The 12,740-nt window shown below is 38.5% G+C and overlaps 1 protein-coding gene across 1 annotated transcript in view; it reads right to left on the bottom strand.

Moving 5' to 3' along the window:
* Positions 1-12,740, bottom strand: part of slc44a5a (solute carrier family 44 member 5a) — a 60,601-nt gene that overhangs the window by 22,678 nt on the left and 25,183 nt on the right. The window contains exons 2-4 of the mRNA XM_026946110.3: positions 11,132-11,180; positions 3,490-3,563; positions 82-166 (exon numbers count right to left, since the gene is read on the bottom strand). Of these exons, the coding sequence (XP_026801911.3) occupies positions 82-166; positions 3,490-3,563; positions 11,132-11,180 (208 nt within the window). The remainder of the gene's footprint in view (positions 1-81; positions 167-3,489; positions 3,564-11,131; positions 11,181-12,740) is intronic.

The following is a 12,740-nucleotide window of genomic DNA, read 5'->3' as shown; positions in this document are numbered from 1 at the left end:
TTATTTTGTACATACATTGGCTCCGCCTACACTTAATGCGATACGCGGTTCTGATTGGCTGGAGGAGTTGCAGGTACTCACGCATTGGCTGTGCCTTTTTGTCCACAGAAGTCTCCTGAGCTGTCAGTAGGATGGATCACTTTCCTGGGGTCTCCATGTATCCAAGCTAGAGAAACGAGACACACACACACACAGCTTAGCTCTTCAGCTCCATTCCTTCATATCCACTAAGCCTTAAATCCCTCGTATTAAAATTTATGAGGAAGGAACGAGCTCTCTGTAAAGCAGGACAGGAAGTGAGACTGTAACGCAACCACACACACACACACACACACGCGCACACACACACACACACACACACACACAATCAATGCAACTTGGAGGAACTATTGATTTCTCTTCTGCACTCACACTTAATTAATAAAGTCACTACATACAAACAAGCAACGCTTCTTAGTCTCTCTAAATTGATCTAATCTATCTGATTTAAACTCAGACACATTTCCTGTTACACTCCTACATTACTGAGTGATTTTAACCCTTACATGTACAGCTTCCACACTAGTCCGACATCGAGTGTTAATTAGAAATATTTTAGATGTAAAATATTTTAGTAAAATCAACTCCGAAGCACTCCAGTTAAGTGTTTTTCCTCTCACGCCAACATGGCCGACGGTGACAGAAGCAGCATTTCTGTCAATCTTTCTACGCATTAAAAGGTCTAAAAGGTCTAATAACGTAAAAAAAAATGTAAATATACATTTTCTATCATTTTGGACAAATGTTCTGTAATATTTCAGACCTTAAGTGTAAAGTGAATAAATTAACACACTTCAGGTATTTTTCAATAATAATATTCAGTTACTAGTATAAACTTCAGTTTTTTTTTTTAAATCATTTATTATTATTAATATTTTTAGAAAATGAGGTGTAATTTTATTTAGAAGGAGCGACTCTGTGATCATGGAACACGGACTGTTTTCTTTGTTTCCACTCATTTCTATCAGCATCACTGATGTGGGCACGAGACAGTGTGTCTGGAAGATGATGTCATTGCTGAATTCATCTTTTTGAGAGGATTAAAGTGGTGTGCATCTGTATGCACGTGTGTGTGTGTGTGTGTGTGTGTGTGTGTGTGTGTACACAGGATGGTGACATCATTCTTGGCTGCCAGAGAGGGACACATATCATCTCTGTTATTGTTCCCTCATTTTAGATGAAATTCTTTTTTTAAAAAAAGCTCTACAGCTCCAGGGCTCATGGGCGCAAAAACGACGCATGAATCCCTGTTTCAGATTCACAAGTGCACTTGACTTTGAAGGGGACTAAAAAGGCTGCAGGTGGAAGCGTGGCTATGCTCAATGACACGGATGACACGGATGACACGGAGATGTAATGGCTTTCGTTAAAAAGCCATGTCACGGAGATGATCTCATTTCTCACAGGCATTTTTCTCACCCTGTGTATTAAACTTCTTCTCTGCTATTCGGTACCAGCTTTACAGCGTAATTCTAATGAGATTTCAAATCCGAGGCTTACGCACTCCAAGCTCCCAGGCAATTTGACTGACTGACACAAACAATGATGTGCAGGACATCAAAATAGCCTCCTCGTGGAAATTTAACGCTTGTTATTTCAGTAAAAAGATAAAGAAAAAGATGTCCTGACAATCCCAAGACAAAGACAAGCAATGCCTTCATGCGCTTTCCAAATGACTGTAAATATGAAACCTATCCTGATCCTGAAGCTTCTGTTTTCATCACAGCTTGGAGGTCATTCACGGGTTTGGCTACACACAAGGTTAGGACTGCGGGAAAGTTGGTTTCAGTTCATCTCTCCTAATCACCAGGGGCGAGAGGGGGAGAATCTCCTGGATACTTTGCGCACTTTGTTTGAACACATGCTAAGACCTTCAACAAAGTTATTCATGTCTAATGAATCCTGCTGTCATACAGTCATAGTTCCCTTTTATCTTCTCACCTTGTTGGATCTCATGTGCACTTTGGAGATATCTGTGTAAGAGCTTGTAGCTGAGCTCCAGGTAACCTGGGGTCCTCCAAACCTGATGACAGACTCCTATCTTCTCCAATCTTCTCCTTTCATCTCTTCAGGCTGTGGTGGGTGGAGAAACCGGAGAACCCACGGGGACACGGAGAACCCAGGATCAAACCAGGGACTCTGTCATTTTTCATTCATTAATACAGAGCCTCCAGTGTCGTGCCTGGACCTCTCCAACCCACTGACCTCAAACCTCATCAAATAACTCACAAAACGGCTGATTACTGGAGGTAGTGTTAGCATTACCCACTGAGAACAACTAGAACATCCTAATGGGGTTGAACAATATGAAATATTCATATTTCAGACAGAAAGCAGAAACACACTCTCTCGCCCCCTCTCTCTCTTTATCTCAGTTCTCTTTTATCTTTATATCTAAGGCTCAAATAACACACTACTTTGCAATGATTTATCTTTTATTCACAAAATCCCGAGCAAAAGGTAACAAGCTGGGAGTTAAGATGTCTACTACAGCAATGAATGTTATAACCTTAAAGCAAAAGTCAAAACAAAACAAAACAGAACTCTCCCATTGTACCTCAAATGGAGTTGACAAGCCAGAACACTTCTGGTGTTTGAACGCTGCGCTAGAACTACAAGGCTAATGGAGCTAACAAGTAATGAAAGTCACCCAAAATAATCTGTCCACACCTTCACACTTCTTCAAAAGACTTTGTTAAGGCAAGTTTTTAAATAATTTTAATTTAGGGCATTGCAGCGGTCGTCCATGTTTACACCCTGGAACGGTAATTTCAACTTTTTGCTACAATAACGTGAAAATGTTCGGAGGCGGAGCCTAAAGAGCAGAACGATACTAAATTGTTTCTAAGAGAAAATGTTAATTCAGTTGTCCAATATAGCCACCTGATAGAGTTCAGCTACACTGTGAAGTTTTGATCATGTTCGTAGATTACGGTAAATCCCACTGTGCCATAAACCACATTAGCACAACTACACGAAAGATTTTGGGTGAATATACTTTCAGTACCTGTATGCAAATCCAATACAAAACTAAAAAATAAACAGATATCTGCGTAGCAGACTAGTGCTCAGAGCTCGAGGTAAGGTAAGCTGTCCTCCAAAACTGCCGAGAGACTCCTATGATCTCCAAGTCTTTCAGCCAAAACATCTTTATTCCTTAGTTTTGTCCTGGATTTGATTATGATATTAATATAGCTAGTGCATAATGCAAGTCTCATCACCCAGAAATGAAAAAAATAATTGAAAAACTGTGAGTGTTTTCACTGAGCTAATAAGATTCTTTAATTTATTCGGGAAAATGTAGCATCAGATTGGGGTTTGATGTTTGCTTGTAAACATGGCGTTATGATTCCGACTGCATGGCAAACCAGAAGATGAGTTTATTTCCCCACGGAAAGACGAGTTTATGACTTCAGACCTGACGGAAAGTGGACAAAAGCAGCCTCTTACCCACAGTGCCGAGCGCGACGTAGCCGAGGATGACGATGACGAAGAGCACACAGCACAGCACATCCGTGCAGCTTCTGCAACACAGAAAAGAGGAGTGAGGAAGACTGAGGGAAGATCTTCATCACGTACAATCCCTCAGGAACACCAGAAAGAGACAGCTCTTAAGTCATGGTGGTTCAGTGGAAGACGTGGAATACGTATAGAACAGCCATCTGTTGCATCGTTGTAGTTAGCGTGATTAGCAAAACTATAACATTGTTTTGAGCTGACGCTCTGTTTCGATGTCTTGAAGGTAAACAAACAAAGTTTCACCCATTAAACTTTTAAAGCCAATGAGACAAACTACATATGACATGCTGTGACACAAGCTGCTAATCTACCACGATCTTATCATGTGGTGATGTAGCATCGCTTAACCCCTGCAGTATTCCGCTTCAAACTGCGTCCTTTTATCACAGTAAGCAGGCTAAATGGAAATAAAAAGGTAAACTATAAATGAAATTGCAAAATACTAGTTTATATAATTGCAAAGCAAGGAATCCCTGAGGCACCCTGCCAAACATTCATAATGGTGTTTATTACCGTTCTTTACACCATAGCTAGGGAAAATATTCATCTTTCTTTGGTGATTATAATTAATGGCTTCAGCTCATATTTGAATATTATGCATATATCATGAAAATGGAATTTTATTGAATGTGACAAAAAAACGGAGGAAGATAACAGCCTTAGAGAAGTGAAATGATATAATAGTGGCATATTATGTTAGGTTAGCTGTATTAGCTAGAAATAAAAAAATAACATTTGCTATTTTCATTTCATGTAGTTATTAGGAAATAAAATATAACTGTTAAATAATAAAAACAGCTGAGAACAACGCTCTGAGGTAGTAGGGTGTAAGAAACATTTGACAATCTTCACACAAGACGCTAAAGAATCTTTTATTTGACAGTACTTTTGTCTTCTGATAATTTTTTTGATTTTTTGGCACCAGAACCTATTATGAAACAGAATCCTAATAAGAGCTTTAATCTGATATCTATAACTGTTTTTTTTTTAAACCTAAAATGTCGCTTACGCCCCATAAATTCCAAGCCTATAACACATAGCCAACACTTTGTCCATTGATTTCTAATTATATATATCTAAAAAACATATAAATAATATAATTTATTTCTAAAAACCCACAGCGGCAACCATAGGAACCAAAAATTACCAAGAAGAGAGTCCAAGCGTAACATTTAAAATGACGCTACCACCACCATGCTTCGGAGGGTGTTCTCGGGGTGTTGAGTTTCCACCAAATGTCTTTTGTCGAACTCCAAACAGGATTTGTAGGGGAGCAGGTGTATTAAATATTGAGATCATGTGACACTTTAAATTAGACTCCATTCAACTAATTCTGTGACTTTTTATGGCACCAAGAACTAATTTAACTTTCACAGCAACAGGAGTGAATATTATGCAATCACACCTTTAACATTTTCACAAATTTTTTTTCATCCAAACAATCAAAGTGAATTTGCTACCTCTGACTGGATAAATTATTCAGACATTTCGAAACACTGTGAAATTTTCCTTTAGTTCAGAACTCAACACTGATGATGTCCTCCAGGACCCGACTCTAACACTCGAAGCTGATCTCACATGCAATTAGTATGAAGTCTGGGGGAAGTGAAAGTTTGAATTTAACTGGATTTCAATTTAATGAAGTCTAACATACAGAGAGAGAAAGTGAGCGAGTGCTCAATAAAGCTTTGAAGCGCCGATCAAGGCTGCGAGCTCATAACAGCAAAACAGCAGGTCACATCGAGCGCTTCTGAGGAAACTCCAGGGACCGAGTCACAGACGCAGATTGTTGACAAGGGCAGAAGAAAGAAAGAGAGAGAGAGAGAGAGGGAGTGAGACAGAGGGAAAGAGAGAAGGAGAAGGAGAGAGAGAGAGAGAGAGAGAGAGAGAGAGAGAGAGAGAGACAGAGAGAGAGGAAGAGTGAGCCCGAGAGAGAGACAAAGACAGAGAGAGAGACAAAGACAGAGAGAGAGAAAAGGAGAGAGAGAGAGAGAGAGAGAGAGAGAGAGGGACATATGCTGTTGTCCTCATGAACCCATCAAAACCCTGCCTGCTGTCTCTGGAGAAAAGGAAAGGCTGAGGAGCTTCCTCTGATCTCTCGCTCTTCTGCTACACAGCAGCTCACACTCACAGCTAGGAGCAAAGTTAAACTTTTTTTCATCTTCAGTGTATGGACAAGAATTTCTACTCGGTTCTCTGTACTGAGTAAAACCCTGATTACTGGGTTTACAAACTCACTTGCACTGGAAGTCTAAGGGCAGCTGTGTGGCCTGTAAGCGTTTCTGCAACATAGTTTTGTAGAAGCATGAATTGTTCCAAATTCAAATAAAGCTGAATATAACGTATGAATAATTTTAATTTATCCTCAAAGAGATTTGTCATCAGCTCAGGGAACATGTGCCCCAATCTGGAGCCCTGTATCTCCGGAACGCCGTGATGCACATGGACAAAACGCTAAAATCTGTTAATACGCTTGAAGATGAACTGTGGTGAAGAAAGGGCAGCCAGCGAGTGGAATCCACTAACCCGCCTAGAGCAACAGGGAGCTGTGTGGCTCTGCTGGCGCTCAGATACGACAAACTCAAACTGTAAGTCAGAGGTTCTCAAACGAGTCCGCAGGATTCTCCCTGAGGAGCCATTTTATGAGATTTTTTATTTTGCTCTCTCACGACTCAAACACAGATACAGAGCAAAGGTGTGGACTTTGGATATTTGTGGATATTTTTGTGAGAGCTTGAGGACTGGTTTTAGATCCAGTGGTGTAAAAATACTTCTCACAGCATTGAGAAATTGGATAAAATTCTGTAAGAACAGCTTTGGTACTACACTTTTTTTTTCCGAATAATGAGTGTGTATTATAATGATATTTTTCTGAGCTACAATTTCCTGCTTTACTGAATTTGTTATTACCGTTTATCTTATATCTTAATTTATGGCTATTTTATTATTTTGTAAATAAATAATTCATATTTATTATCATTTATTAATACAGTTATCCATTATTTTTAGAATTACAATTTTACTCTCTCTACCTTCTGCTTCTGCACTTTTTGCTATTTTTTATTGCATTTTATTTCTTTATTCTATTATTATTATTATTATTATTATTATTATTATTATTATTATTATTATCACAGTTTTAAAATTGCTTTATTTAACTACATAATGAAATATTTCTTAATGGAATTCAACAAATGCCCTTAGACTTCCATTATAAGAGCTCTTTTCATTCTTTCTTTCTTCTTTCAGTTAGAGATTCTGCTGAAAAACGCTGGAGTATTCCGTTAATCGTGACCTGATGCTTCTGCCTGGTTTTGGACATTAGTATGAGTTACAAAACGCTCGTTCTGATTTCAGGCGCTGCTCCTAGCACCAGGCGTTTAGAAAACGCTTCCTTGTGCAGAAAGGTCAAAGATGTACACTTCCTGAAATGAATAATGTAAGTGTTTTAGTGACCTTGGTTTCACAAAAACGACTTCTGGCCATGAAAGATGATATTATTCCTCATAACTTAACATATCGCACTAATAGTGCTGCTGATTTAATAACCAGTCCTTCACATTTTGTGCACAAAACCCCGGCCTGGACTCTGTGTATAAAATAAATATACAATTAGAGCAAAAAACAAAAACACACACACAATTGGACCTTTCTCAATAAACTGACCCTAACGGGAAGGTAAAAGAAATATTTCATAATAAAAAAGATTAAAAAGAACATTATGTAATAATGACAGATTAGAAATTGAAGTAAACCTCTAAGGGGCGCAGTTTAGAAAATGGCAAAATGAAAAAAGAGAATATTAAAGAGCCAAGTGTCATCCAGTAAAATTCCTTCCATTTGTTAGATTTCATACTCGTGTGATTCAATTAATCAGTTCTGGCTCAGTGAATTTACACTTGGGCCTACAGGTAGCATTTTTCTTTTTCAGACACGCTCCTTCTGGCTGGATGTAAGTCACTCTGCAGGGGCTTTTTAGAAAGTGGTGTAAAAGTGCTGTAATGTTTTTCTTCAGCTTCAGAAGCACAGGTAACGCTGCGTGACCTGATTTCATCCTGAAAGTCTGTGTTTTGCTTCTCCTTCCTGCACGTCCAACATCCCCAACAAGCAACTTTAATTAGCACCTGCAGCTGCCCCTAAAGTCCACAGCACATTTACAGGACTTTCTAATGAACGCAGTAAGCTCTGACGTGCCTCGAGTAGAGACTGAACCCAGATTAAATGAGGTCAACCCAACTCCAGAGCGACACCTTTTTACCTGGCGCAGCTATAAATAGAGCCTGGAGGCAGAGGAGGGATTTGTGAACTACACGCTAGGCTAATCAGAGCTAATTAGAAATGTGGAGTGTAACATGGGTCAGTGCTAAAGTACAGAATGAGCTCAACTACAACTACAACCAACTACAGTCACTGGGGTTGCAACCAACTACAGTCAACAGTGCGCTCCCAGTGGCGGTCCCAAGCCCGGAAAAAAAACTGGGGAGGGTTGCGTCAGGAAGGGCATCCGGAATAAAAACTGTGCCAAATCAAATACGTGGACCAATGATCTGCTGTGGCGACCCCTAACGGGAGCAGCCGAAAGAGGAACAACAACAACATGATGAGTATGATAACATTAAAGGTAACTATAAATGGATAAAAAGTACAAGTCATTCGTTAATAAGTAAAATATTGCTAGTGTTTGCAGATTGCAGTGGTACAACAGCAATAAAACAATTCAGGATGTGCTGCGGGTTTTGTTAGAGTAACTCCACTTCGTTGATTATTTTCCCATAAGAGCACAACATGGAATATTTTATTCCTTACTTCAGAAGTAAATAGAAGATGTTGGCCAGCTTTACACTGATACTTTACAGCTTTATACTTGTTATTACAGCTATTTTATATATTTATATATATATATATATATATATATATATATATATATATATATATATATATATATATATATAATAGCTGTAATAACAAGCTAGCTTAGTATTTAGCTAGTTACCATTCCAGTAGCTACACCTTACTTACATAATGTCGATAGCTAGCTAGGTTCGCTTTATCACATCAGGGAGAGAAATTCACATAGTGTGCAGAAATTCACAAAGTGTTTAAAATCTCAAACCTGCTTTCTACTTTTTGATGGAAATAATTTCCTCATACCTATTATAAATATCCAATTAAAAGAGAAATAACAATAAAAGGAAAACAACTAGCGTGACTGGCAATTTAGCACCGTGGAAGGAAGTGATGAGAATAATCTAAATTAAAAAAGGAAGAAAAACAACCAGCATGACATTACTGTGTGTTTCTGCCCCTCAAACTTTCTTGTTTTTCCAGCTCGTGAGTAACGGCTGCGCTGTTTGTAGTGGATCTATAATTACATCTCCTCTATCAAGAAGCAATCTCTGCCATCTCGCTCTTATCACTTCAGGCGTGTCTGGGAGGAATTTAAACGGCCGAGGTCTTCGCGTCCCTGCCAGGGAAATTATTCAGCCCTGAGATTGACGCAAAAATCCGAGGAGAGGGTATTTACGGGTATTTGAAGGCTAATCTTTGGTCTTGTGTGAGGCGGAATTACATCGTAACACATGCCTTAATGATTAGCTGCAATAATCTCCACAATATTGCACTCTGAGGAAAAGATAATTACGCTTCATCTTGAGGTTCATAACACACTCGTTTGTTTGAGCTCATCAAGATGTCGGAGATGTTTTTTTAAAGCTCTGAAAGAGGAATAAATGATGACTGGTTGTTGCAGGGGACTAGGTGTTTTGGTAAGATGGAATACTGTGATGAAGAAATGTGAAACAGTTACATAGGGCTTCACTAATGTATATAAAGAAGAGGGAACAGACTGCAGTTTAACATGTGAGGCATGAAAAAAAAAACACTCACTGTTGTGGTGTTTTAGGAAATTAATCAATGATAATGTGGTGTGATGAAGCAGAGTTACTCTTACAGCTGATTATTTTCCTCTAACAAGCAAGCGCATGTGGTTTATTCCTCTTATACTGCAACAATTTACCAACAATTACAATTTTTCATTTCATAAAGAATGGCTCCAACATTTTTATCCATTTATAGTTATATTTAATGTTGTAACAAGTTAGTTGCTGTTCTCACTTTCGTTATAGCAGCTATAAACCGCCGTTCCCTCACCAGCTTCTCTTTTTTTTGTCTCTTGCAGTTAATAAGAACAAAAAAAAACGTAGCTTGAGAAGCTGTTACAGTTACAGAGAAACCACAAAAAGGGTAAACTCCTGCCCTGAAGTTGTCAGAAACTATAACGCTTTATACAGCTTTACCTCTGACACTGGAGACTCCTTCCATAAATGTTAAATAAACATCTCCTTACTGAAAAATTCAACAGTTTTATCAGTTTATGAGCTTGAGATTATGAAGCCATACAAATCCCTGTGAATGAGCTGTTACTATAGAAACACATTAGAAAATGAATCACCTCCTTCTGACCAACTCCACCTTTAGGCCACGCCTCCTTCCTGACCTGCTAATAGACAGTGTGAGAGTTAATTCCACGCTGCAGGAGTTAGTCCAGTGCTGGAGGAGTTAACACTCTCTCGGTTTTACTGTGCTGTCAGCAGTAATTAGGGACACGAGATGAACGACATTCTCATTTTTTATTTAATGCCTCCCTGTTGCTCTAACCGTGTTAGTGGACTTCCACTTGCTGCCTGCCTTTACAGCTTTTCCTTAACGACAGCACTGTGTGTGTGTGTGTGTGTGTGTGTGTGTGTGTGAGACTCAGGTTTTTATGTATGGATGTTACAGCTTTTACTCACAGATACCTCTTATACCTCTTACAGGCAAGTCCTATAAGACTTGGCGGCCATCTTGGGAGATGTTTCCAGTCATACAAGACCAGAGTTTTGTTTAAATAAATAGGAAGATTCTTATCAAATCCCACACTGATGATTATTTTAAAAATCTGAAAAAAAAATAGCAGCATTATTTTGTATTTTGGGCTCAGATCTCAGCTCAGGTCCTTATCAATAAGGTAGAGAGAATGGAAACAGCGAAGACACTAAAGGGTAACATTTCTAGCATTAAGGCTGTAACGATAATCAAAAACCACTCACGAAGAAATTCAGATTGACCAGATTATGTAAATGAAAAGAAATATGAATAGGAGATGTATTATTATTATTATTATTATTCTTATTTTTTAAAGAAAGCTTGTCAGAAAGAACATCTGTTTGAGACTCATCAGGACTGCGACCCAGCAAGACGCAAAAAAACGTCACATGAGCTTTGTAGGGAATTTTCGGTATTTTGGGAAACTAAAATTGTTAGAAAATACTGTATAGACTAATTTTGAGCTGGAGTGATGTAGCGGAGGTTGAGGAACTTTCAGAGCCAGAAGTCGCACACTATGAACCACCAAAAAAAAATCCTTTTGGTGTAGGCCACACCCACTTTGGATTTAAATGGAAATACAGATATAGTTATGAATATTTGGAGCACTAAACAGATACCGATATAGATAGTGTCATTGTGTTACACCCCTATACTGTAAGCATTATGACTATCTATAATCTATAATAAATCTTAAAAGATTCTTTACCTGTTATGGACGGGCCCCCTGAATGTCGGGTCAAACTTCCGTGGCTCGCCTACGAAAAAGAAATGCAGTTAAGAATAATTCAGAAATGACATGAGCAATAAAACAAAAAAAAAACAAAGCGAGCACAAGGACTGTGTTAACTTCATCAGCATTGGGAGGAGATGTTTATTTCACATTAATGGAAGGAGTCTCCAGTGTCAGAGCTGTAACTACGTTTCATTTCACGTGAAAGTCTTCGACAAGCTGTGTTTTTTTTGTCTTATTAACTTCAAGAAAGAGAAAAAAGAGAGGCTAGTGGTTTCAATGAACGACTCTTTATAGCTGCTACAACGTAAGTGAGAACAGGAACTGACTTGTTAGCTACATTAAATGTAACTATAAACAGATAAAAAGTATGACATGTTCTTTAATAAAAACACTTCCACATCGTTGATTATTTTCCTATAACAACAGGATGCAAATGTTTTATTTCTTACTTATCATTAATAATTTGCTTTTTGCTTTTTATATTTTACATATAAATTATTTGGGTGAAATTTGTACGAATTTAGAATAATAAGATTTCTGGTATTGGGTTAAGACATACTAAAACTAGAAACCTGTATAAAACTATTCATTTAGATGCTCCTGGACCCTTGCTGTGACACACACACACACACACACACACACACACACATACACAGTCATGGCCCAAGATGTGCCTTAAGATACTGCTCCACATATAAAAGCGCTACAGCTGGGGAGACAGAAGCATGGAGCCAAACTCTGCTGCAGCTCCTCATTAATAATTCCGAGTCATTTCTGAGCCATAAACAGCTCTGTTGGTAGCAAAACAGCTTTCAGTCTCTCCGGAGCCGCGGGCGAGAGGGTGATGAACGAGCCATGGATGACCTCTTTGTGGATCCGAGGGCGCAATTACAGCAGCTCTAACATCGCTTCAGATCATTCAGACATTTCAACATGTTCCTTTTCTTCCATCAGAACAAATCACAACACTGAATCACTCTCATTTATTAGCTCCATGGACATCTAAAATTAATACTTCAAAGAGTTTAAAGCGTCAACCAACAAGCTACGAGATGAATTATTGCCTAATATTACAACCGTTTTATGAGAGAAAGAAAAACAGGAAAAATAAAGGTACATAAAGGTACAAGGCTGTGTACTTGAGGTTATTTATTTATTTATTTCTACCTTATTTACTGACTTAGACTTGAATAAACTATTGAATTACAGAAAACAAGTTCAGGGGTTCTGCAAAGGGATTTTTAGCTTCCTAAAAGTGTTCTAACTCATAACCCTTTCTGATAGGAAACACTATTGAAGGGTTCTACACAGAACCTTTAAAGGTTCCACCAGACAGACAACCAAAGAACATTTAAGGGTACAACATCTGACAGCTTTCATTTATTTTTTTTTTTTTGCCCAAGTGTACTTTCCCTCCCCAATTTTCTCCCCAATTTGAAACCCGTGAAACCAGCCAATGACATTGTTTTGAACTCATGCTGCGTCACAGTGCAGCGTAACACACGCGGAGGAAAGCGCTATCCGCCCTCTTTTGCATACATGAGCTGACAGACACCAATAATAGACTAGTATTGCTGTGATT

Source organism: Pangasianodon hypophthalmus, chromosome 21 (assembly GCF_027358585.1).
Source record: "Pangasianodon hypophthalmus isolate fPanHyp1 chromosome 21, fPanHyp1.pri, whole genome shotgun sequence".
NCBI lineage: Eukaryota > Metazoa > Chordata > Actinopteri > Siluriformes > Pangasiidae > Pangasianodon > Pangasianodon hypophthalmus.
The sequence above is the reverse complement of the archived record's forward strand: the minus strand, read 5'-3'. Positions and strand labels throughout refer to the sequence as shown.